The sequence below is a fragment of the Sinohyriopsis cumingii genome, chromosome 3 (assembly GCF_028554795.1).
Source record: "Sinohyriopsis cumingii isolate HCF-2022 chromosome 3, ASM2855479v2, whole genome shotgun sequence".
In the NCBI taxonomy this organism is placed as follows: Eukaryota; Metazoa; Mollusca; class Bivalvia; order Unionida; family Unionidae; genus Sinohyriopsis; species Sinohyriopsis cumingii.
The window spans coordinates 126639205-126664671 of record NC_142963.1 but is presented as its reverse complement, the minus strand read 5'-3'; the positions used below and the strand labels follow the sequence as shown (position 1 = coordinate 126664671).

The 25467-nt window shown below is 34.8% G+C and overlaps 1 protein-coding gene across 2 annotated transcripts in view; it reads right to left on the bottom strand.

Annotated features, from left to right (window-relative positions):
* The window catches only part of LOC149803803 (uncharacterized), a 363874-nt gene that overhangs the window by 297066 nt on the left and 41341 nt on the right, over positions 1-25467 (bottom strand). For both annotated transcript variants that reach the window (XM_089953611.1, XM_089953612.1), the window contains exons 2-3: positions 22091-22142; positions 19023-19120 (exon numbers count right to left, since the gene is read on the bottom strand). In XM_089953611.1, the coding sequence (XP_089809737.1) occupies positions 19023-19120; positions 22091-22142 (150 nt within the window). The remainder of the gene's footprint in view (positions 1-19022; positions 19121-22090; positions 22143-25467) is intronic.

Genomic DNA, 25467 nt, shown 5'->3' with positions numbered 1-25467 from the left:
GTAGACTGCATAGGGTACCAATAATCACAGATACAGTATGGAAGCTAATTGCTAATCTACCAGCAATACCATATTCAGTATGGAAGCTAATTGCTAATATACCATTAATCACAGATATAGCATAGAAGTCAATTGCTAATCCACCTGCTGATAGAGTATGGAAGCCAATTGCTAACATACAATCAATCACAAATACAGTAATGAAGCTAACTGCTAATCCACCATCAATTGCTGATATACCAGCAGTCACAGATACATTATGGAAGCTAACTGATAATATACCATTAATCACATTAACAGTATGGTAGCTAAATGCTAATATACCATCAGTCACAGATACAGTATAGAAGCTAACTGCTTATCCACCATCAATTGCTGATACAAGATGGAAGTTAATTGCTAATATACCAGCAGTCACAGATACATTATGGAAGCTAACTGATAATATACCATTAATCACATTAACAGTATGGTAGCTAAATGCTAATATACCTTCAGTCACAGGTACAGTATAGAAGCTAACTGCTTATCCACCATCAATTGCTGATAGATTATAGAAGCTAATTGCTAATATACCATTAATCACAGAAACGGTATGGAAGTTAATTGCTAATACACCATCAATCACAGAAACAGTATGGAAGCTAATTGTTGATCTTTATAATATTTTGTGCCTGAATGCATATTTTCAAAAAGATGGATCCAATGTCACGTTCCAGATGCATGAACAAAGCAATGTGAGAGCGCTTCTGTTTTGTGATGGCATAATAAATCAAACTTAAAAATGGTCACATCCATCTAGAGTGTAATGAAGTGTAACATACATTATTATCATCAGTGCTCTTTGAATGTTTCTATTTGGGTTAAAAAGAAAATTGCTTTCTATGATTCAAGAGCACCAGTTACGCTGTTTTTATTGGCTTCCTGTAGTATATACCATGCTAGCAGTTCCTGACCAGGATAAGACAGAAAATAGTTGACACTGAGTGTAGGTTAACTGACATTTGTCCAGATCAAGAACACAATTAATCCACTTTTGAGAGGAAACCAGCCTTCTGACCCACTTCAGTATGATCCATAATCCATGAAATTCATGGATCAAATATGTAATATTTTATCCTAGCCAACCATCCGATCTCCCACATCTCTTGAGGTTTGCTTTCTAGATTAAGTTCTGTCATTATGGTATTTGATGTTCTAACAACAGGAGTGCAGTACGATGGTCTTCTTTCGATCATTCATACTTGGGGTCTCATTTTTGTTCATATGTGAGGCTTTGTGCCTCTACTGATCTGAATCCCTTAATCTTATCATGGCAATCAGTCAGTACTCCGACAAATAATTTAGTCTTTTCAAACATACCAAAATGATTTTGCACATTATACAAACTCTTTGGCCTGAGCCATATAAAGTGGGAGCATTGTCATTACAGCTGACTGATTTATTCTTTTCAATGAAGAAAAAGTTGCAATTGAATTTTTGTATTTTGTGAAATCTATCACCTTGCAGTTTTTTATTAGAATAAGGAGCATTATAACATGTGTATCCTAAATAACAATGATGTGATAATACAGGTATCTTATTAACTATCAGTCAGTGCTCCGACAAATAATTAAGTCTTTTTAAACATACCAAAATGATTTTGCACATTATTATATGAATTCTTTGGCCTGAGCCATATAAAGTGGGAGCATTGTCATTACAGCTGACTGATTTATTCTTTTCAATAAAGAAAAAGTTGCAATTGAACTTTTGTATTCTGTGAAATACTATCACCTTGCAGTTTTTTTATTAGGATAAGGAGAATTATCACATGTATATATCCTGAAAATAAAAAAAATGTGATAATACAGGTATCTTATTAACTATGCCAGATCCAGCATTATACCTAACATTTTTGGATTCATACAAGTAGTTTGGTTTAAAAACTCAAGTGTTACATTCATATAATCATTGTGGCATTATTAATTACAGTATATAAGTGGGAGGGGAAAGAGTTTCAATAAAGCAAAAACAAAGGGGACCGTGAGGTCAGAGCATTACTTGAATCAAACAGTGCCCGTTAAAATGGTCATGTCTACAAAGACAAAATAGCATTAAAAAATCACCAGCCCAGCTATATTATGACATCTTTTTAATGTGAAATTTCTCTCTTAACATTTGCTCCATGAGTCCAAATTCCAGTGACTGCTCATAATAACCAAAATGAACCTTTTTTTAATGATGAAGGGACTAATATAAATGTATAATGAGTATAGATTTCATATTCACTAACCAAAATATGTGAAATATCTTGCATGACAAAAATCTGATAAAAGTAATAAAACTACTTGAAAGTGAAAACACTACTTTTATCTCATCCTCAATTCAGTGAATGAAGAAAAAATATCTGCAACTGAAAAACTAATTTTTCAATAAAATTTTAATTTAAACATCCTGTCTACCAATAAAAAGATATCCCTCACAGTGATTTTCACACAATGGGAATTCCCTTATGGCATTTTTATGAAGGGCATTTTCAATTTTAAAAAACATGTATCTTGGATATAAAAATAACCATTGCTTTCAGCTGAATAGTCTCTCATTAAAGGTCGTAACTTTATATGACAAAGTTGATCACTGTATGATGATGGTTAACCACCAAAATTTCACTCTAATCAGTTGTTTAAAATACCTAATATTTATTTTGCATAAAAGCTGCTTACTCTTCAAGTAAGTTCATGACAAAATGATTGATTGATAAATCATAGATTTTAAAATCGCAAAAGTTACAAAAATCAGTGATCACTAGATACCGAAATAATCTGAATGATCATTTAGCTTTGGCAATACCGTACATATTGATGAATGTAATGCAAACTGGTCCATTAGTGGCAATACCGTACATATTGATGAATGTAATGCCAACTGGTCCATTAGTGGCAATACTGTACATATTGATGAATGTAATGCCAACTGGTCCATTAGTGGCAATACCGTACATATTGATGAATGTAATGCCAACTGGTCCACTAGTGGCAATACCGTACATACTGATGAATGTAATGCCAACTGGTCCACTAGTGGCAATACCGTACATATTGATGAATGTAATGCCAACTGGTCCACTAGTGGCAATACCGTACATATTGATGAATATAATGCCAACTGGTCCACTAGTGGCAAAAAATGTCTTGGTAAATTTAGACATGCTGCAAAATATCCATAAATATAAGCAAAAAGCGACATACAGGAAAGCACCCTAACATTCTCAGATACATTCATTATCCCCTGGTTTGTCAAAGCAAAAAGTATGGATTTTATGCAATTTTGCCAATCAGGACACGCACACAACTCCTGCATCATTTCAGAAGAGGACTTCAAACTGTGGGTTATAATTTAGGGTGGTCTATACATGTACATGTAGAATTTCCCACAATATTCTGCGTATGGATGGGAAACGAGAGAACTTTTGTACATATGTATATTTATGTTTGAGGCCAAACTTAAGTTGCTTTCTATATATTACAGTTCTAGAATCCTATCACCAAAATTCCAGTTTCCAAAATTCAGTTGTTATTCAACTACATAATTTCTCCTTATTCCTTGCAAAATTTATAAAAACTTATACAATGTTCAAGAGATGAACATCAAAAACTTGAGGTGCATTATGAGGAATAAGAGGCAACCATAATGAATTCCTTCATTTTCCTAATAAATGTCATTTTGTGGTTTTGCTTAATAATGCAAGTGACAACTACTTCCTGTCTGCTAGGAAGGGTTCACTGAAGAAGTTCCACTAAAAAGTGAAGTCAACAAAAATGTTTAATGAGTGGCACAACTAAGGAACTGGAAAGCTGTCATCATTACAAAATATTCACTTGGATAAGACAAACATACTCCTGCAAAGAAACACTCATCGCTTGTACTCTTGTATCGTAACAGTTAGATACCGATGTTAATTTTCGATGGCTTGTTGCTGGATCATTTCAATAAAATGTCCCAGAACATAATAGTCTGTTTCAATGTTAAATAAATTAAATAATGATTAGAACTCATAGAGTCACCCCAACAGACGAGAGTTGAAAATTTTCTTTGTATTCGTTTTAATCCACGTCACCAATGTGGTGGGAGATAAATGCATGACAATTTGGAAGATTAATTTACTTACTCAAGCATTTCTTATTTAATTTTCCAAAATGCTTGCCTCTGCATACTGTTAAAAATACAGATGTTCAAATGTTCAAAATATTGCTTATTTTAGTACCTAAATAATGTCCAAATAATTCAGAATATTATTATTACTTTGCCAGTCCTATATTATTATTATTATTATTATAGCAATTTATATATGTCATTACCTAAAAGGGGTATTGGACTTCAAAATTCACATGTGTTATTTCCAGTTTTGAACTTGACCGCGCTCTGCAGTTATCTTGCAAGCAGTGTCTTCCACTCCATTATATAACCTTCAGTTTTTAACCATGTGACACTACAGAACCAACCAAAACTGGCAGACCGAATCTGCCAATGAAATCAGATGTGGCAAATGGGCAAACCGCAGTAAACACAATTCTCATGGTACCAACCAAATATGAATAAGGTTCGATATATTTCAGTATATAAAACATTCTCATATCTTATATCTTACTCTGTACAAAACTCTGAGACAAAAACTCTATATCCTAATTTATCTATATAGTTTCAGTAGCAGAACAACAGTTCTCGAATGGACAAATTGTGGCAGACTGATGACAGGATATAATGGTACTAAAAGAACTGCAGTTGCTAGGGAGGTTACAACTATGCACAAAACAAATTGCATTACTCAATAAATCTAACAGTTTTGATATAAAGTCAGTATATTTCAGATATTACTTTCGGCAATAAGTTCACTGTGATTTCATCTGAATGTAAATGCATGTGAATCACATACCTGTAATAACTAACCATCGATGTCATTGGTCACAAATGAACAAAAATGGCATCCATAAGAACTTGACTCGATCAATGAAAAGTTCCTTTACCGTGAAACACGAACAACCTGAAACATCATATCTAATACACATGTCCTGATATTCCCATCAAGCAAGCACATGATGGAGAAAACAATTTGGTATTAAATGGGGTAACACAGGCATATTGTTGTTGTAGGGTTTAATGCCATTTTTCAGTACACAATAGGCTATAACATGGCGGCCAGTATTAATGGTGGAGGAAGAACCCATGAAAACCCCAGAATGAACCACCGACCCACGAGAAGCTACTGGCAAGCTTTCTCACATACCCACATTAGCCGGACAAGTGGGATATAATGATCAACATGGTAACAGCTAAAACTTATTGACAGAGATTTCCTACAGGCATAATAAATGTGGGATTAGTCAACTAGTAATTCAGTATAATCTGACTCCATGGACCGCAGGAAGTCTTAGAACATGCCAATGAAGTGGCACGTTATTGAAAATAGGCAGAAGCTGTTAATTAAAATTCATCTAACCACAGAGCAAGTAATTCACCACAACTACATGCTCTTGTGCTGCCCAAGGTCCAGTGAGCTAAACATGGTGAAGCAGTCATTCTGTATCCAAGTCGTTTCATACCCAAATGAGTCATTTTGTACCCAATGCTATGGTCATTTCATACCTTAAACTAGAGTCATTTATTGCAGACATTTAAGTACAAATATAACCACGAAGATTATATAAAAACATGTTTTCTATGTATTTCAAACTGTTACATATTCGATTTCAGGCAATGCCCTGGTGATATATGTATGCCGTATTACCTAGAGCACATTATAGATGTTTAATTGCTGGCAGAATCCAAGCATGCCTTAGTCTATTCAATTCTTTCAAACATTAAATATTTAGCTTTGAAATACAGAAGTCAATATATGTAAAATGCAAGTTTACCCCCCCCCCCACGCAAGTATTTATGTGTATTATATTTAGGAGGATAACAAAATAAAACAGATATTGCCAGGCAATTAAAATAAATGTTCAGTCACCAATTTCAGTTATTTCAAATGAGAATTTCAGTTATGTGACTAAATTGCTAACTTCTTGTGATGGTGAAATTGTCCAAAACTTTTTACACAAGTATATTTCTGAGGCCAGCAGTCTACAGAAAAATGGCTTGACGGTCCGGATATTATACTGCGGCCTACAGTTCGAGTACCTGGGAGTAGCAGCTGACAAAATTTGAAAATGGACCAGTTTTGGTCATTGGAGATGACAAATTTAATTAAGCAACATTGTTTTATCTGCTTTTAGTCAATTATTAAAAGATTGCTGAATTTCTAGTTGCTTTGAGTGACTAAATATTTGCAATTGTTTTAGCCATGATAATCATTACTGAATAAAACCAAGAAAAATGGCAATGTTTGTCGATTTAAACGACTGCAAAATGCAAAAGAAAGGTCAATGTTTTCTTGTTGTTTTTACTTGCAATGGGATTATATATATATATATATATATATATATATATATATATGCTATTATTCAGTGAAAACAATACAAGTGTTTGTCAATGCTTGTACATAATTTCTTTACCGGATATGCTTTACCCATGTAATTTTTATGGCAGGAACAATTTATTATACAAAGATAGGTTTGTATTTAGAGCAGGAGCAGTAAATGTGATAGTATGGTATATCTGACCGTGTACAATAATGGGTATAAATTGACCGTCACCTTGGGTATGAAACGACCATCACCTCAGGTACGAAACGACCAATTTCTACTGGGTACAAAACAACCTGGGTACAGACTGACCATAATCCGAAACATGTAACACTAATATCTTAAAACAAACTTCTTTGATAACATTAACATATGAAGATTTCACATGCAGTAGTAAATATCCGACCCAATCCCATCATGGTGCACAGCTGGTTAACCCTGAGTCTATGAAAATATGAAATCTTTTGTTAGAACTTAAATCTGACAATACATCAGTGGGTTTATTTTTAATTATTTTAATTTCATAAATTTACATTTGGTCTTACAATTCATGGATTGCAATTCCCAAGAAATCCACAAAATTTGCTTTCATCCCCTCCAACTAAAATCAATTCATACACCACTGTAGATTATATGGGTATTGTGTTAATAGGGTGCAAATGCACTTTCTTTACCCCCAACCCATCAATAAAGATAAAAGAAAGAATAGGTACAAATGATATCTAGAACAAAGTAAGGTCCCTCCAATATACAGATCAAGGGAAAAATATGGACCTACCTGAACAGGTGATTTTGCAACCAGCCATACTATTGACAGGTGTGTCATTTTAATCAATTAGGTCTTAATTGGATGAAATTCAATCTAGATACACAATTATGTGAAGAAGTACCATGCAGCACAGGCATAAAGAGCTATCAATGAAGTTTATTGGGTACTGTCAGTTATCACTATAACAACTAACAGAATAACACTGAAATCTTTCATTTTGACTTTCACAAATAGCAAAATTACTAACATGAATTTAACTGGCTGCAAGCACAATGTTATACTTTTTATTTCCAACACAAACTGCATGGCTTGGATAGTATTTAGACTGGGTAAACATTCAGAAAATCTAATCATCCACTACACTAATGATTAAAGTACATACAGTGTCACAATAGATTATTAATTATTCCGCTGTTGAATATATGTCTTTTCATTTATTCTTATGGAAGATTATTATTCATGTTGAAAAAATATTAATAACTGCAACAAAATGAAATTTTTAGGGCAATGGAGGTACATGTAAATTAATTCAAAAGCTGGGCAAAATATATCATTTCAAGAGTTGAATATACATACATTTGGTGATAAAAGCATGAGAAATTGTTCCCGGTGTTCCCATTTCAGTGACTAGCAGCAACTTCTGTTAATTTAATCTGTCCAATTGTAATGGCATCAAGGATTCAGGCATGCTATTAATAAAATTGTTTTAATTTGTGGACTACTTCTATTCTGAAGACCACTAAACAATTATAAATCAATCTATAAGACCCCATGCAACTAATCCCTCCAAAGGGACAGATAGCTACAATGGAAATGAATTATTAATTACTGATTTGAAATTAGAATTTCTCTTGAACAAAGGTAAAAGAACACTGAGAAACAAAGCATGATTTATTGTCAATACATTATCAACAGGTATGCTCTCAAGTTGATTAGGGGCACGTCAAGCTAAGATTCATTGATGTTAAATCAGTGTTCAATCATTTTAATGCATATCAAAGTAAATGTGTGGTCCATCTCATCAAATTAAGTTTGGTAGGATAGAGTAATAGTGGTAAATAATGCTGAAAACCTGAGACCAAAATTATCTTCAGGACCTGCGCATGTACTTGCACCTAATCCCATTCGCGTATAAACTGACCCACTAAACATAGTAGGTAAAACAAAAATAAGCATATGACCTGCTACTATGACTCTATGGTCTTAAACAAAGTAATAAAAAAAAGCGAAACCCAACAAGTTTCATAAAATTCAACAAATAATTTATTTCCCTAGAATACAAAGTGAAAATGTAAAAATAAACTTATGGTATTGCGAATTAAATCTCATATAATCCTAGAATTTCCAACAAGTCCTAATGAATAACTTCTCAATAAACTTGAGTGGTATTTCAAATAATTTCCAACTTTTAATGTGCTGATGTGCCTGCAGTAGCTTGCAGTCTCTAATGTACTGATGTACTAATGGTCTGAACTGTAATACTAATGATGTGCCAAAAATCACAATAATACAATCCAAGAAGATTTTGTATTCACAAAATTCCATGTACGGTCTCTCCAAGAATATTATTCTAGATGGGCACTTTGCATTACCAGTGAATAAATAATTATGTAGTGTAACTAATGGATTCATTTGGGAGAGGGGTCATATTGTGTAGCATTACAAATGGGTTCATCTGGGAGAGGGGTCATACCATGCACCATTACTATTGGGATCATTTGGGAGAGGGGTCATATCGTGTAGAGTTATGATTGGGTTCAATTGGGAAATAGGTTGTATTGTGTAGCATTACTATTGCGTTCATCTTGGAGAGGGGTCATATTGTGTGGCATTATGATTGGGTTCATTGAGCCTGAAAAAGAACCCCCACATTTACTGACTTATCAAGTAGTTTGTAACCAAAAGTCTTGTATATGCTAGATTCCACATTCTGGCAAAAAAATGAATTCTGGGCTACCATACTCTAAATTTTACAGAAAGCTGAACTGAAGTTAGGAAATTTAAAACTAAGGATAATTTCAAAGTGATCATTATAAAGTCAAAATTCAATAGCTTTTTTGCAAGAATCATTCCCTGTTAACACCTCGGGGGCTCTAGGTTATGTTATTCTATGATCAATTAATTTTCACAGCTTCTCATTAAGCAAAGTAAATTGCTTTCACAATTATCATGTTTGTGATTTCAAAAATCTGAACCCAGTTTGAGAAATCTCAAGCATAAGTAGTCAATTAATGAGTAATTCATCCAAAACTAGATTTTCACAATACATGTTCACTTCTACCATTTCAAGTTTATACATGTATGGGATCTGTTAATCTAACCTTTTGAACTCTAAGCTGCCATCCCACTACCCTACACATTGTCTCTAAATAAATATATCTGTACCAACTAAACAACTGAATTAAGAAGTTATAAAGCATGTAGATTAACTGATAATACAGTCCTCAAATTGCCCATAGCTATATTAACACTGTCATTTGTATGAGTCAAGAGGTAACATATAATTAAATAGTCTGAGTTTCCTATGACCCTTGCCACCCCATTTCTGATATTTGGATATTTATGTTGGGGTGTAGGGTCAGAGTCCATTCCCTATTGAAAAGTTAGAATTCGCCAACACCATTTGATGTCAGCATGAGGTAGCCACTTACTAGGAATGCAAATGGCCAGATCCAGGTCAAATTTCAGCAACAATCTACTTTCGTCTTGTTCATCAGCGGATTAAAGACAGAACGAATTCTATGATTGCAATTTCTGAGAAAACAAATCATATTCCTATCGATATCATGCAGGTATATCTTGTTGAAAGGTTGTTCAAGTTTGCTGGGCCGGCTAGTAAGTGGCTACCCCATGCCAACACCAAATGGTGTCAGTGAATTTCAACTTTTCGATAGGGAATTGACTCTGACCCTACACCCTAACATATATGTCGAAATATCAAAAGTGGGGTGGCAAGGGTCAGAGGAAACTTAAGGACTAAGAATTAAAGATCCCAGTGCCAGAAAAATTATCTGTGATCCCAATGTCCAACAACTACTGTACAAGTTGATCTCTGTTAAATGTCCTACTGTCATAAATATCTTTATTTTCAGAATACAATTCATACTTTAAAGTACGGTCTTAATCATCCTGACCTAAATCTGCAGACCTGCTTCAAAATTTTTAGTCTATAAAGAAATAAGAGTACCATATTTTAAACCTGTTCATGTTTCATTGTCCTCTGTGTAGGAACTAGAATGACATGGTTCAATATTGAGATTATCAACTGGCCTCAATGACCTGGACCATTGGTCAACTAAACTTACTGTGCAGAAGCCATTATTTCTTATTAGACTGACCATTTTGCCCCTGAATCTAAATGTTCCTTTACCACTTTATGTGCAAACCATCCACAAAGTTGGTCAAGGAACTACAGAACCAGTAATTCAGTCAAATCCAATTTTATCTGAGCCACAAACCTGGCTGTACTTTTTCCATCGTATACACTGGAAAAGGATGGAATACGATGGAAAAACATGGAAAACAATGGAAAAATGAAATATTCTGCAGAATTTAGCATGGAAACCCTGGACATTGTGCATGGAAAATGCTGGACATGCCTGGAAAATGCTGGACACTTTGGACTTTGAAATTTTTCAGCATGGAAAACCCTGGAAAACGATGGACATTTTGGACTTTGATTTTTTCAGCATGGAAAACCCTGGAAAAGCATGACAATTTAGACTTAGAATTTTTTGGACAAATCCTGACCAGAAAATATCTTTTGCATATAAAATCATAAATATGTCCAAATCTGTTCACCACATGAGCTTGACACTACAGTGTATAAGTATGAAATTCTGCTGTGCAGTGGTGAGAGCCATTTTAGTCCTTTTCATGATGATTGGGAAGAACAGCACCATAAATGGCATTTCCAATTTCAACAACAATAATAGGTTCTCGAAGATACTCGATCCTATTTTTGATGATGAAAGGAAGTCTTCTTTCTTGTCAGAGCCAACTTCATTCCAAAGAGATGTTTGCTCATAATTATTAGTTGCACCTGTACAGCCCCCTGAGTTTCACACATTTCTTCTTTATCTGAGTACAATTTTTTGCAGATCTCACAATAAAAATTGTATTTGAGATACTCCTTTCTGAATTCATATTTTTCCTTCAAATCTTTGACAATTGTCAATCCTGTGTTTGCTGAAGGAAGATGCAACTGAATAAAGTCCAAAAAGTCACATATTTAGCATTTGACAAATTATGTCTTGTTGGCAAGGCCCCAAGGGAAATAACATGTTCAGACTTTGTGATTTCACTACAATATATATCTTGTTATGGGGCTATGACATAAAGTGGGGGATCTGTGACATGGGATAGGTAAGACTGAGTTGTTCATTCACCTGATGATACTGTTCATCATCTGAACTTGATTAAAACTCTATATTTTCTTCTGAGTCAGATGAAAAACTCATGTCACTGTCACCATATCTAGTTGGTTCATCTATTGATATTCTCATTATATTTGAAGAGTTAGTATTACTTGCACTCGTACAGTCACCAATTTCATAATGTCCAAGACCAACAGAACTGGATTCACCTAGATCAACAACACTGTAATGAGAAATACAAATTTTAGTGAACATGTATAATTCATATTAAAATCTTAACATTCAAACATTATTGTTTTGTTGTGGGAATTGAATATGTACAGTTAATATTACACTGTTACAGTAGTTTAGTTTGACAAATCCAATGTTAATGCATGCATCATTTAAACATGGGTAATGCAAACATGATACACAATGAATGCATGTAAATGACAAGTAGTTGATACACAATAATATACTCAATCATACAAAGTACATGTGATACAACATACACTTCATAAATTTATGTGATGTTTTCAGAAAAACAACTCAAGTTTCATAACGTTTTAGGGTGTTATAAGAAAAATGAAAGTAAAAATTATATTTAACATTTTAAATAATTAAAAACTGAAGTATGATTAAATGACAATGCATAACAATAAATTATTATATCTTGTTCTGCAAGAATCAATACTGATCAGATATTTCCTGGAATTTCTGTAATTGGCTGATTTGGTTGTATATGGTGTACATTGTGCATATATTGTGTATGGTGTGTTGGATAACCCATACAGAGTGATTTCACCATATACTCAGATTTTGTTGAACTCTGAAAATTCCATTTAGTATTGTATAGTGAAATTTGTTTATTCGTTAAATTATTGATATGGTAATGAAACTATGAAGATATGAGCCATGTTAAGCTGTGAATGTACTAGGTAAGAACAAATATATAAAAAATAATGCTTATCTTCACACAAATAAACAATGTTGTGGAAGACAGCTGCAGACATTATTTAAAATGCAAAAAAACTCTCTATTACTCCTGGAATTACCATTGATTTCTCTTCCTCCAGTAACTGGTGATTTTAAGAATGGACTTTGTGGAATTAACTTCATACTGCTTATATATTTTGTCCTGAATGCCAGTACCTGTAATACACAAACTGCATTAAAACGTTTACAGACTGTACAGTCAGACTGATTAAAATATTAACATATCGTTCAAAAATCATCTTCATTGTAAAACTTGGGTAAATTTTAATCTTGCTAAGATTAATGTGAAATTTTTCAAAATTTCTTTTTCCAGGACTTAAGTTATGATTTTACTTACATATGTAGCAGTCTGAAAATTTAGCAGTAACCTAAAGACCTTTTTGGACTAGATCTACAAATACTCAAGAAATTCACAACTTTATCATAATACCAGAGCAGTCCTTGTTTGGGCTTACATGTATCAATGGAGTTAATATTTCCAAGACTGACAAATACAAGGTTATGGCTGTTCAAATAAAATTGCACAATTAGGTTGCTTTGAAAGTTTTATATATATATATATATATATATATATATATATATATATATATATATATATATATATTGAAAAACAAAAATACCTACTCTAATTTTAAAACTGGTGCAAGAGGAAACTTGTTTTTGACCTTGTATATCTTTTCACATTTATTGAAATTAAATCAGTCAATTCTTTTAATAACTATTTTGTATTACAATTATATAATGAATTTCAACTGTGCAGCTTCAAACACATTTGTCAATTTATACCAATACCAGGACTAAATAATTAGTGCCAAAAGCCGGTGCTAACCAATGACTATGCTTGTATCATGTGGGCTTCTATACTTGCTTACAATTTAATTACCAGTCATACACATAGTGTGTGGCGGTTAATCATATAGTCAGTTTATACTTGGGCAACGAGATAAAGTCAAGACTCCATTTATTTCATACTCACCTATAATATTTGGGTGTCCAATTTGTGTTGTCTTTCCATTTGTGTTCCACACCTCGACACGATATTGCCTCTTGGTCGCAAACTTTGTCTTCTAAAACCACTTTACTGTAAACCGATCATTCCCCAACATATCCAAATCACGGCGTTGGTATCCGATGTATACATATTAACTCTTTAGACAAATCATAAATCAAAAGAGAACAAAATGTCTGATTTTTCTGTCAAGTATTCGCCTTCATGTATCGGAGTCACGTTTTTGTCACGCAGAAATAGCTGAGGTTGTTCTGTATGATGATGGCTGATGAAGCTAACTATGATGGGATATAAAATTATGAACTTATTTTTTTAAAAACCAATTACTACAGTGAAAAAGCCGGCATATTTCGATTTCATGCGTTAGAACAAAATTTTCTGCCAAAAAAAAAAAAACAAAAGAAAAAAACAACAAAAAAACGTTTCTGTAAATTTTGTTTCCAAATTTGGCACTGTAAAAGACTTTGGATAACCAGTCTAGAATTTGGGCGCAATTTTCAATTAGAGTGTCATTGAAATAATACATTATAAAATATCCCAGGATTTTAAGATGACCACTGAACCAGAAATATCCCTGGTTATATGAGTGAATGATCGTCCCATTCAGGGAGGCATAATCTGTATGGCTGATATTCACTCGCCACGAAAGGAAATGAAGGAATATCGCACGGGAGAGAAAGTGATGGCGGTTTGTCGTGGATTCAAGGGATACCATGAATGTATTATTGCAAAAATTGCAGGTAAGTCATTACTGAGTCCAAATGTAACAAAATTATTTGCACGGCCACCAAGTACCTTAGCTGCGAAAGACTTCGCATGATGTAAATTTACAGAAAGCTATTACGAAATATATCCTATGGAACAATTTCTTTTTTTTTAATGCTGTTTGAAGACTGATAAATTAAACGTCAAACCTGTAAGGATATTGAAAGGTATCTGTTATGTTTTAAGCTTTGTTTACATAAACTGCAATATTTTTTTACTTATCCCTAATGCACAATGACCAGTCATCTCATGGCCGTCTTTCTAAAAGTTGGTTCATGCCAGCCTTGCGAATATACACTTCCAAATTGTAAATTTCACTTTAAATGTTATTCACCCATGATATTATTAATGATCTGACTGGTACTTGTATTTTTTACCTTTTCGTTATTATTTTCCAGACACTGTACTATTTGTAGCAATAAGTTATATTTGTTTTAATTAATTTCAGACTGTCAGAAATATACCGGTAGATCTCTTTCGCAATTAATGTTCGATTCAGATTATGGCTTGTTTCTGTCTATCCAATTTATATTCAGCCATTTCAGTAATATTTAACAGTAACTTATTGTATAATTAATAAGAATGTACAGTTGTAAACTGCTGCAAATGATTATCAATTTTCCTCACCAAAAATACTTGTTTAGTTTGTGTCCTTTAATTTCAGAAAAAAGTTGCATGGCACAGTTATGTAAACAACTTGATGGCGACAGCTTCATTGATTTGAATCAAGCAAGCGAGAGGTAATACTACATTTGTTTCAATTCAAATGTCTAGAACATTAGCTGTAACCTGCAGTGTATGTAGATAAGTAAATATATCAGAAACTTAGTGCATATGAATCATCATGGTGAAAAATTGGATTAAAATTTTTCTTCACACCCAGCATGAGGCAGAAATATGTGAAATTTTGGATCTTAACAAAGCTGCTAAATAAATATTCAGATTGCTGTACAGCTCTGGTGAATATATTGGCAAGACGCTAACTGGGGCAAGAGCCAATAATAAGTACACACAAGGCCACCTCTCCAAGACCAGTCCAGAATTCAAATCATTTATGGTATATCTTAAATTATTAACCATGCGTTTTAAACTTTGTTAACCTGTGACAAAATATATGCCAAATTGTAACAAATTTTTTTTATAAACTAAGGCTGGAACATTATTGTGAAATTTAAACATATACACAACTACTACTTGAAACATTATAGTGTAGACAGGCAATATTCAAATGGACAATGTAAATTTACTTTCAGTTTAAATGGTATAATCACAACCGCATGTATATGGTAGCCAGTTTGTGTGTGCGTCATTCAGATGTTTTAACGTAGCTTTAACAAATATTTAGTCACATCGCTACAGTGTCTGCAGTGTGGCAATTTATAGTGATGTCTAGCACTGGGATATCATGCCACAGACATGTAGCATAATGTCTCCCACCCAGTCACATTATCTTGACACCAGGTTGACCAGTCCTAACACTAACCTCTTAACCGTTTACCTTATAGAGCATCGTTACAAAGTGCAGCGTGCTATAAATAGAGCACCTGTTACCTATTCGACTCCATATGCATAGGCCTGCCTGTTAACTGTTAAGCAATGTAGTGTATGTTACGTTTAACAGCAATTGTAACCATTTTACATTTTTGGTACACATCTGTTATGTGTGGAAAAATTTAAGATTAAAGTCTGATTGTTATAGCTGCGTAATTATTTTTCACTGAAGAATTTTTTATGTGCTTTAAAATCTTGAGAGGACTCATTTACCGTCATGTCAGTGAGGCCGCATGACCAATTGTAGCTGCCACTTCTCATACTCGAAATTTACAATTTTTCGTCTGCATCTACATCACTAAGTCATCTGAATTTGATAATTTATAAAAACTAATTGCTGCCTACATCAATATCAGAGCCTTTACCTAAGTTTTTGAAGCTTTCGTAGTTGTGATTCTAATCGTGAAAACTTCGTAAGTACTGAATGAAATCCACGACCTCCATTTTGGAGAGTGGAGATTATGACCCAGATACTTTAAATAGCAGATATCGACCAGGGCATAAACAGTGACCACGTGATCTGATGTAATTGTCATTCACAGAAATGAATGTAGTATCTAATGGGGGTTTTCCCCGAAGGTGGCGCTATGAAAACTGGCTTAAAATGGCTGATGTTTACAGCAGGCGTCAAAAGGCGCTTCCACGTGAATGGAGTAGAGGCGTCAAAAGACGCTTGCATGAGGTAAAGGGTTAATGCTGAGCACCAAGCGAGGCAGCTAACAGTACCATATTTTTATAGGTCATTGGTATGACTCGGTTAAGGGTTCAAACCTGTGACCTCTCACACCTGCAGCAGGCACTCTAATTACTTAGACTTAGGCCACAGGAGCAGTTAGGTAGCCAGTTTAATTTGTGATGGAAACCACAGGTTTTTAAGCCTATTAAGTTAGTCATCAAGCCAAGTGCCTCATTACAATTACCAACCTCAGGGATTGTAAATGTACTGTAATTGCATGAAATGTTTCAGGCATAACTCTCATCCTCTCTCTCTCTCTCTCTCTCTCTCTCTATATATATATATATATATATATATATATATATATATATATCGGATTGAAATAAATTTGAAATCTTGCTTGATTCTATTAATTAATATACAATGATTTGTATTTCAGAAATCATCAAGGAGAAGTATAACATTGGGGAGGTGATGGCGAGGCAGAAGCTTTGCGATTTGGTTAAACCATCAAGAGTACCATCACTTCCACAGACTCCAGTGATGACAACAGAAAAAAAAGAAATGTGGTGAATGAACTATGAAACAACACTTGTAAAAAAAATATTGTAATTTTTTTAATTAAAATTGAGATAGAAATTAATGTGAATTTCTGTTATTTTGTTGTTAAGATTGCTTCAGAATAAATTCAAACTATAACTAGAGTAAGAGAACATATTTTTAAAAACTCGGATGATGTAAGGAGCCAGTCATCTGGATTTTATGACACACCAGTTGAAGTGTAGCGACATTTATGACAACTTAAGCCATGTTATCTACTGAATACTAGTGCACAACCTATTAAGCTACCAGTCCTAAGTATAGTTTTTAATTTTTGTTTCCTTGTTCAAAAGTTACTAAACACCTCAGCCCATACAAGAAGTTGGTTGGGGTAATTTGGATCATGTTCTTCTTGAAATTATCATCAAATAAAAGTTGCATCACTGTTAAAAATCTTGTTTTCATAAAATATTTCAACAATTTTCAGCTAAATTTTAGTGTTGTCCAGGGTTTTCCAGCCTACCCTGGATAAAGACTTGAATATTAGTCCAAATGCTCCAGCATTTTCCATGCTAGAATTGTCCTGGGTTTTCCATCGTTTTCCATGCTAGAATTGTCCAGGGTTTTCCAGCCTACCCTGGACATAGGCTGGAATATTAGTCCAAAAACGCCAGCATTTTCCATGCTAGAATTTTCCAGCGTTTTCCATGCTAGAATTGTCCAGGGTTTTCCAGCCTACCTTGGACATAGCCTGGAATAATAGTCCAAATACTCCAGCGTTTTCCATGTAAGAATTCCATGTAAGAATTGTCCAGCGTTTTCCATGCAAGAATTGTTCAAGGTTTTCCAGCCTACCCTGGACAGAGGCTGGAATATTAGTCCAAATACTCCAGCGTTTTCCATGCAAGAATTTTCCAGCATTTTCCATCGTTTTTCATGGAATATGATTGAAAATCTACAGCCGGGAAGTGCATGATCTTAGACCTATTGGTTCCAAAACCAACAGCACTTTTCCATGCCTAAACTGCAACTTTGCTGAAAAGTATACGATCTTGAACTAGATATGTTATGCAAAAACACAATTTTTCTTCTTTCAAGCAGTGACCTTGATATTTTACCTCCGAGTCTAAAATCAAAAGGCAAGTTTCTTATCCAAAATGTAAGTCATCGACAATCTTTGGTGATGGTACATCTTCAACAACTGACATTTTTGTGCAGAACAATTTTTCTTCTCTCAAGTGACCTTGACATTCTGCCTTTTTACCCTGAACTAGATAGGCTTCTTTCTTTCATCATTTAATATGCCAGCCTGATAAAAGGCATATAAAATTACTATAATATTTTTGTACAGCATGTTCTCACCCACACCCACCCACATATAATGATGTAAAACTTTTGACGACAACAATGAGCTGCCACTGTGATACATATGTTTCACTATACTTACAAAGGATAGGCAATAATGGTGCATCAAGCAATTTGATTACCTGAATTTCATTACTCAAAAGAGCCTGGAAATCCAATAATATTTAATGTGATGTATGTCTCGTTTGTCACTGTCACTAGTATTTCCTGTAAAATATAATCTCACCCAAATTTTTTGTTTCCTTTAATGTTTGTAAATTTTCATTGCATACTTTCACCCATTCTCTCTCTCTCTCCTTCATAATTTAAATGATTTGTTTTTAAACCAAACTTTCAATCCATGTTTTATATCGCTTTCTCATTCAAAGACGTCATTACAGCATAATACATGCATTAATTTTTTGTTCATAAATTTACTGTGTTATATACAGCAGACATTTGATTTGGACTCCGAAAAACATTACATGGAGTACCCAATCTCTTTTGGCAACAACCTAACCTCTCTTGACCAGCACCATGCCCCTTCTGATTTATGACTGAAAACACTACTTACCTTTATTGTCTTTGATGCTAACTGAGGCCCCATGTTCCAACAGCAGTTCCATGATTTCAGTATTCCCCATAAGAGATGCCTGGTGGAGGGCAGACATGCTATGGAAATACAAAATTATATGGAATAATTTATCAAATTCACATCTAAGATACGTTATTTCAGCAATACATAGTTATTTGTTTGTTAAAATTCAAAAGAAGAAAAAAAAAAGAGTCAAGCTTAAAAAAATTTAAATATCACATTCAAATTTTTGGTAAATTAAGGGTGTAAACTACAGTATTTGTTTTATTGCCACTACCAGTATTTCAGCATTTTTTAAAAATCATTTTAGTGTGAAGGTATTTTACAATAGATTTTATATTAAATTGCAAACCTAAATATGTTAAATGACAACCTAGAAAAGTTACAACTGGTGCAAATTAAAAGTACACATATATTTCTCTGCTTTATTTAAGCCCATCCAAACCTTAAAATAACTTTAGAAAAATTTTAATTTAAGAAACCCTTGTCCTAACTGTAAGCTAACCCTCTACTTTCCTTTGCATACAAGGCTGACCAATCTGACTCATCATGGAAATGACACAGTAAACTAATCTGTGCCTCTTGCTTTAAGATCATATGCTGTGTTGTGTTACAAATTGCAAAATTGTGATAAACACAACTCCTGGGCTTTTGATAACAAATATTCCAACTTCTTCAAATAATCTTCTTAAGCTAATTTGCAAAACATTTTTGTGTAAAAGAAGACCATTTTATCAGGCTTTCTTCACATTCTCGTGGACCCCTAAGATGAAGAAAGTTGGACTTTCTTAGTCAGATCTTTTTTCAAATAATTCTTAATTTCTGAAATATTCTTATCAACAACTTTCATATATAAAAAACATGGTCTTAAAGTTTTCTTTAGAATTCTTTGAATGCTATTTTTTGGAGACATTTAAGAGAGTAATCTTGGGGTCCCTGGGAAATTGTAGGTCTCAATCAAATGATGTATACAATACCAAAGACAACTTTTTCCACTGTTTTTTTCTGGTGCTCAAACAAGCAATGTAAAGTATTTCTCACATAAAAAGACCAGGGGGCCATCCCGATATTAAATTTGTCCAAAATTTTACTGGTAGGCCTATTAGCAGATGGAGATGAATCATAAATATTTGCCATCATTTTATAAAAAGTGTGTGTGTGTTTGTGCATAAGTGTGTTCATAAATGCATTTGTGCATGCACACATGCACGCTCACATGTATGTGTGTCTGTGTGTGTGTGTGGTAGGCTTATCATCAAACACAAGCTTATCAACTGATAAATGTGATAATTTAGGTTTTGTAGATGAACTGTATGATACAGCAAACCTCTGAAATATCAGTCTACTGCAGAAATTCATTGGTCATTGTGCAGATTTAAAGTGAAGAAAAATAATAATAAAGTGAAGTCATACAAATAGCTCTGAATGTGCCAGATGATGGCATGGAAGCGCTGTTACTACAGTAATGGCTGACATCCTTGAAAAATGAAAACTTGTTGTACCTACAGTAACTTTAATTTGTAATTGCCATGCAGTGGCAGGTAGATACAATTTCTTATAAGCTCTAATTAGCTCATTTAAACTTTGTTCCAAATTCTGAAGTACATGGTCATTTTAAGGGCAACTGGACTGAATCTTCTTAGCTGATAGTCTAAAGGCATCTTAGCTGATAGTCTAAAGGCATCAACAGATATTGCCACAAAAGCAGTCCAACTTTGCTTAATCTATAATGATATCAACTACTATTGTTAAAACAGGGGTCCAACCTAGCTAGAATTCTCTAAAGACCTCAACAGATGCTGCAACAATAGGGATACAACTTTTCTTACTCACTAAAGACATTGACAGATACTGCCACAATAGAAGTCTAACTCTTCTTACTCTCCAAAGACACCAACAGATAGTCATAATAGGGGTCCAACTTTGCTTACTCTCTCAAGACATCAACAGATATTGCCACAATAGGAGTCCAACTTTGCTTACTCTCCAAAGGCATCAACAGATATTGCCACAATACGAGTCCAACTTTGTTTACTCTCCAAAGGCATCAACAGATATTGCCACAATAGGAGTCCAACTTTGTTTACTCTCCAAAGGCATCAACAGATACTGCCACAATAGGGGTCCAACTTTGCTTACTCTCCAAAGGCGTCAACAAATATTGCCACAACAGGAGTCCAACTTTGTTTACTCTCTCAAGACATCAACAGATACTGCCACAATAGGGGTCCAACTTTGCTTACTCTCCAAAGGCATCAACATATATTGTCACAATTGGGATCCAACTTTGCTTAATCTCTAATGACATCCACTTATACTGCCACAGTAGGGGTCCAACTTTGCCCACTCTCGAAAAATATCAACATATATCTCAATATGGGTTATATTTCAGTGAACTATAGTCTAATTCAATGGAATGGAAATGGAACATAAGGTATGATTTCCTTAGTACTTTAAATCAACAAAAATAGGTTGACAACTACAGAGTTTATTCAGCAAAACAGAATGTGATTCAGCAGAATAAACTGTGTAAACAATGAAATAGTATAGGTTTCCATAACATCAAAATACTATGAATCAACAGAACATACAAAATCACTTTCTACTGTAAATATGTTTCGCAAGTTTGCATCAGCATGAAGTCTTCCGTGTTTCTATTGATACATTATCAGCTGACCAATTGTAAACCACACATGCTGTGAACACTAATCCTGAGGCTCAGAAATGCAGTGTAGTGAGTTGTGTGCATTGCTGTGCAGGGAGGTGAAGTACAATGCAATAAATATTTAATATGGTTATTTGTTTACTCTGCCAATTTCTGCACATTCATCACATTACCATATGTACTCATTTAAGATGAGTCCAACTAACAACTGCACAGTCACAGAATAATGAACCAGCAGATCTGGGTTTGTGCAGTTTGTAAGAAGTGATGAGTAGAACAAACAACACAGACCCTGATCTGCAGGCACATTATGCTACAGAAGATCAGGATCTTTGTTGTTTACTTTATCATAAAGTGAGCAATATGAAACCATGATACTAACCCATCTTCATCTTGGACATTTATGTTCAGCCTCTTTGTGGATCCAATCAGCTCTGAAACAAAAAGGAAATCATGTCAGTAACTAAAAATAACAGTTTTTTTAAAGCATTTTCATGGAGGCACCACTACAGTGACCTAGTGGTTAGAGCTTCCACTTCGGATGTAAAAGGTTGCTCGTTTGAACACCGGCTGAGTCATACCAAAGGCTTATAAAAATGGTACCAACAGCTGCCTCGCTAGGCGCTCAGCATTAAGAGGTTAGTGTTAGGACTGGTCGGCCTGGTGTCAGGATAATGTGACTGGGTGGGACATCATGCTACATGTCTGCGGCATGATGCCCCAGTGCTAGACATCACTAAAAACTGTCATACTGCAGACAATGTAGCGATATGGCTTAATGTTTTTTTTTAAGTTACATAAAAAATCCAAATCACACACATTTTCATAGAACACAATGCCCTGCTGCAATATGACTGATTTTTTTAAAAAGTTACATTAAAAATCCAAATCACACACTCATTTTCATGGAACACAAATGCTCTGCTATTATGACCTAAATGTAAAACTTAAAAATAGTATCAAAGATGGATTAAGGGTTGTCATGCAGATGGAACTGACAGTTATGGATATCACTGATATAAATTCAAAGTAAAGCACACAAACACATACAGTGCACTGTTAATTACCTTCCCGCTGTCAAAACATTCATCCAAATCAGCCATTAGAAAATCTATCAGAAGACCAGGATTTACATTGTTTCTTCCACTTTGGATTTTCAAGTAATCACATTTTTAGAAGTATTATGTATATCATAAGAACACAGCATATATACTTGCTTGTAAGTCAAGTCGAACCACAAAGTTCCTGATTTGCCATAGCATAATGCACATGCAGATCATAGTCTATGCTGGCTGTTCTACTTATTACTCCTAACAAACTGCACAGACCCAGATCTGCCAATGCATCATGTGACGGCAGATCTGGGTCTGTGCAGTTTGACACTTTTCCGCCCATAATAGGCTAATACATGGTGGTCAGTACATTTGGAGGAGGAAGAACATGGGAAAACTCCTGGAAAAAGCACAGACCTATGGGAAGCTAGTGGCAAGCTTTCTCACATACCATGCTGGCCAATCCAAGACTTGAACCCATGCGGACAGGTGAAATGTCAGTGGTCTGCAAAGGCAAGCACCATAGACCACTCAGCCACCTAGGACACTTAGTGTACACTTGAAAATCATACCCATAATGCACAGCATATACCATGATTTGGTTAGGTAAGCACAGATATGTTCATCTTAGAGGTGTATTTTATTGAAGAATGTGTACCATAAATGCCATTTTGTTTTCCTTACAATCTCATTGCCTTGTGCCTCTACAGGTGTGTCATATCTGTAATTTAAGCCAAGATATCACAAGGGACATGTTAATATCAATGACTAATCTGCTGGAACCTACTGGCACCTAATTAGATGGTGGGAGGCTGTAGATATTGGACTAGAACCCAGGGATGCTCAAACTGGATATACCTAACTGGTTTTAGTATAAACCTAGCTCTGCCTGAATATATGTTTCATGACACATCAGCACAATGTTGGCTATACAGTGCCATGTAAGTTTAGGTATCCTCAGATAGGCATACAAAACAGAACCAACAAGAGTACCATGAATGGCACATTATCTTCCTGTCCCATGTTTAACAGCCATCTATGTAGGTACTAATAATGTATGTTTTACTCTGATGATTATTCACCAATGGGTTTCAATGTCACCTGGGCTTCTGATCGAAGTATGAGATACTGAAATTAACTTAATTCTCAGAAATCATTAATTTATGATTGTGTGTGTGCGTGCGTGCATGTGTGTGTGTTTGTGATTTGGATTTTTAACATAGCCTTAACAATTTTTCAGTCATATTGCTATGATGTCTACAGTTTATAGTGATGTCTAGCACTGGGGCATCATGCCGCAGGCATGTAGCATGATGTCCCACCCAATCACATTATCCTGACACCAAGCCCACCAGTCCTAACACTAACCTCTTAATGCTGAGCGCTAAGCGAGGCAGCTGTTAGTACCATTTTTGTAAGCTTTTGGTATGACTCGGCCTGCAATCGAACCCACGACCTCCCACATCGAGGCGGACACTAGGCCACCGGAGCAGTACAGGTTTGGATAATGGAACTTACTCAGATTAGGTATTATTCTGCAAAACCCATTTTTTTTATGCCACAATTATCTTCATTTTTAACCATTTGACCTTAAAATCAATAAGCCTCATCCATACCCCAAGTGCAAGACCTCCACAAACTTTACGCAGTGTAAATATTCTAGAACTAAAGTCATATGCAAAGAATTTTGTTTCTTTCTTTTGGTCAATGACATTAACCTTTGAACTTTTGACTCCAAAACCAATACATGTATGATCCTTCCTTACCCTAAGTACAAATCATCCTCAAAGTTTGGTAACTGTAAATAACATGCAACTCAAGTTTTTGTGCAGAATCCATTTTTCATCTTTCAATCACAATGACCTTGGCTGTGTGACCCCAAAACTGATAGGGTTCTTCCTTACCCCAAATGCAAGCAGTTCACAAAGACTGCTAACAAAAGATGACTGACAACTCAAGTTATTGTGTAGAAATGAAATTTGTAAAGGACAGACAGATGGAAAATACAATACTCTCTCTTTTATGCATTTATATAAAAAGTGTAAGATCCTAAATGTACAAGGTGCATTTTTTATATACACCGCACTCAGTGAAAAAGTCCAAGGCATTCTCAGTTAGAACATTAGAAAATCATCATCCTGGGGTATATCACATTGCAAACATGTTGCCACTATCATTTGTCTCTTTATGACAAGCAGGATGGTGCATCATACCTTTTTAGATCCAGGAGCTTTCTAGATCAAAAATGTTTATTTGAAATCATAAGTAAAGAAACAGGCTGTTCTGCCCGAGTCTAAATGTGTGATGCACTTTGTACTTGGGCCTGCGTTACACAACAATATAATAAATTCATGAACCATAAGGGTGTTCACAAACTTATTTTGGGTGGGCTACTGGCTTAAGATTGGACATTAGTCCCAATCTGGAATGTAAACTTGCTTTGGGTGGGCTGCTAATTTAAAATTGGACATTAGCCCCAATGTGGAACGTAAGCATGCTTTGGGTGGACTGCTAACTGAAGATTGGACACATTAGTCCCTATGTGGAACATAAACTTGCTTTGGGTGGGCTGCTAACTGAAGACTGGTCATTAGTCCCGATGGGGAATGTAAACTTGCTTTGGGTGGGCTAACTGACGACTGGACATTAGTCCCAATGGGGAACATAAACTTGCTTTGGGTGGGCTGCTAACTGAAGACTGGTCATT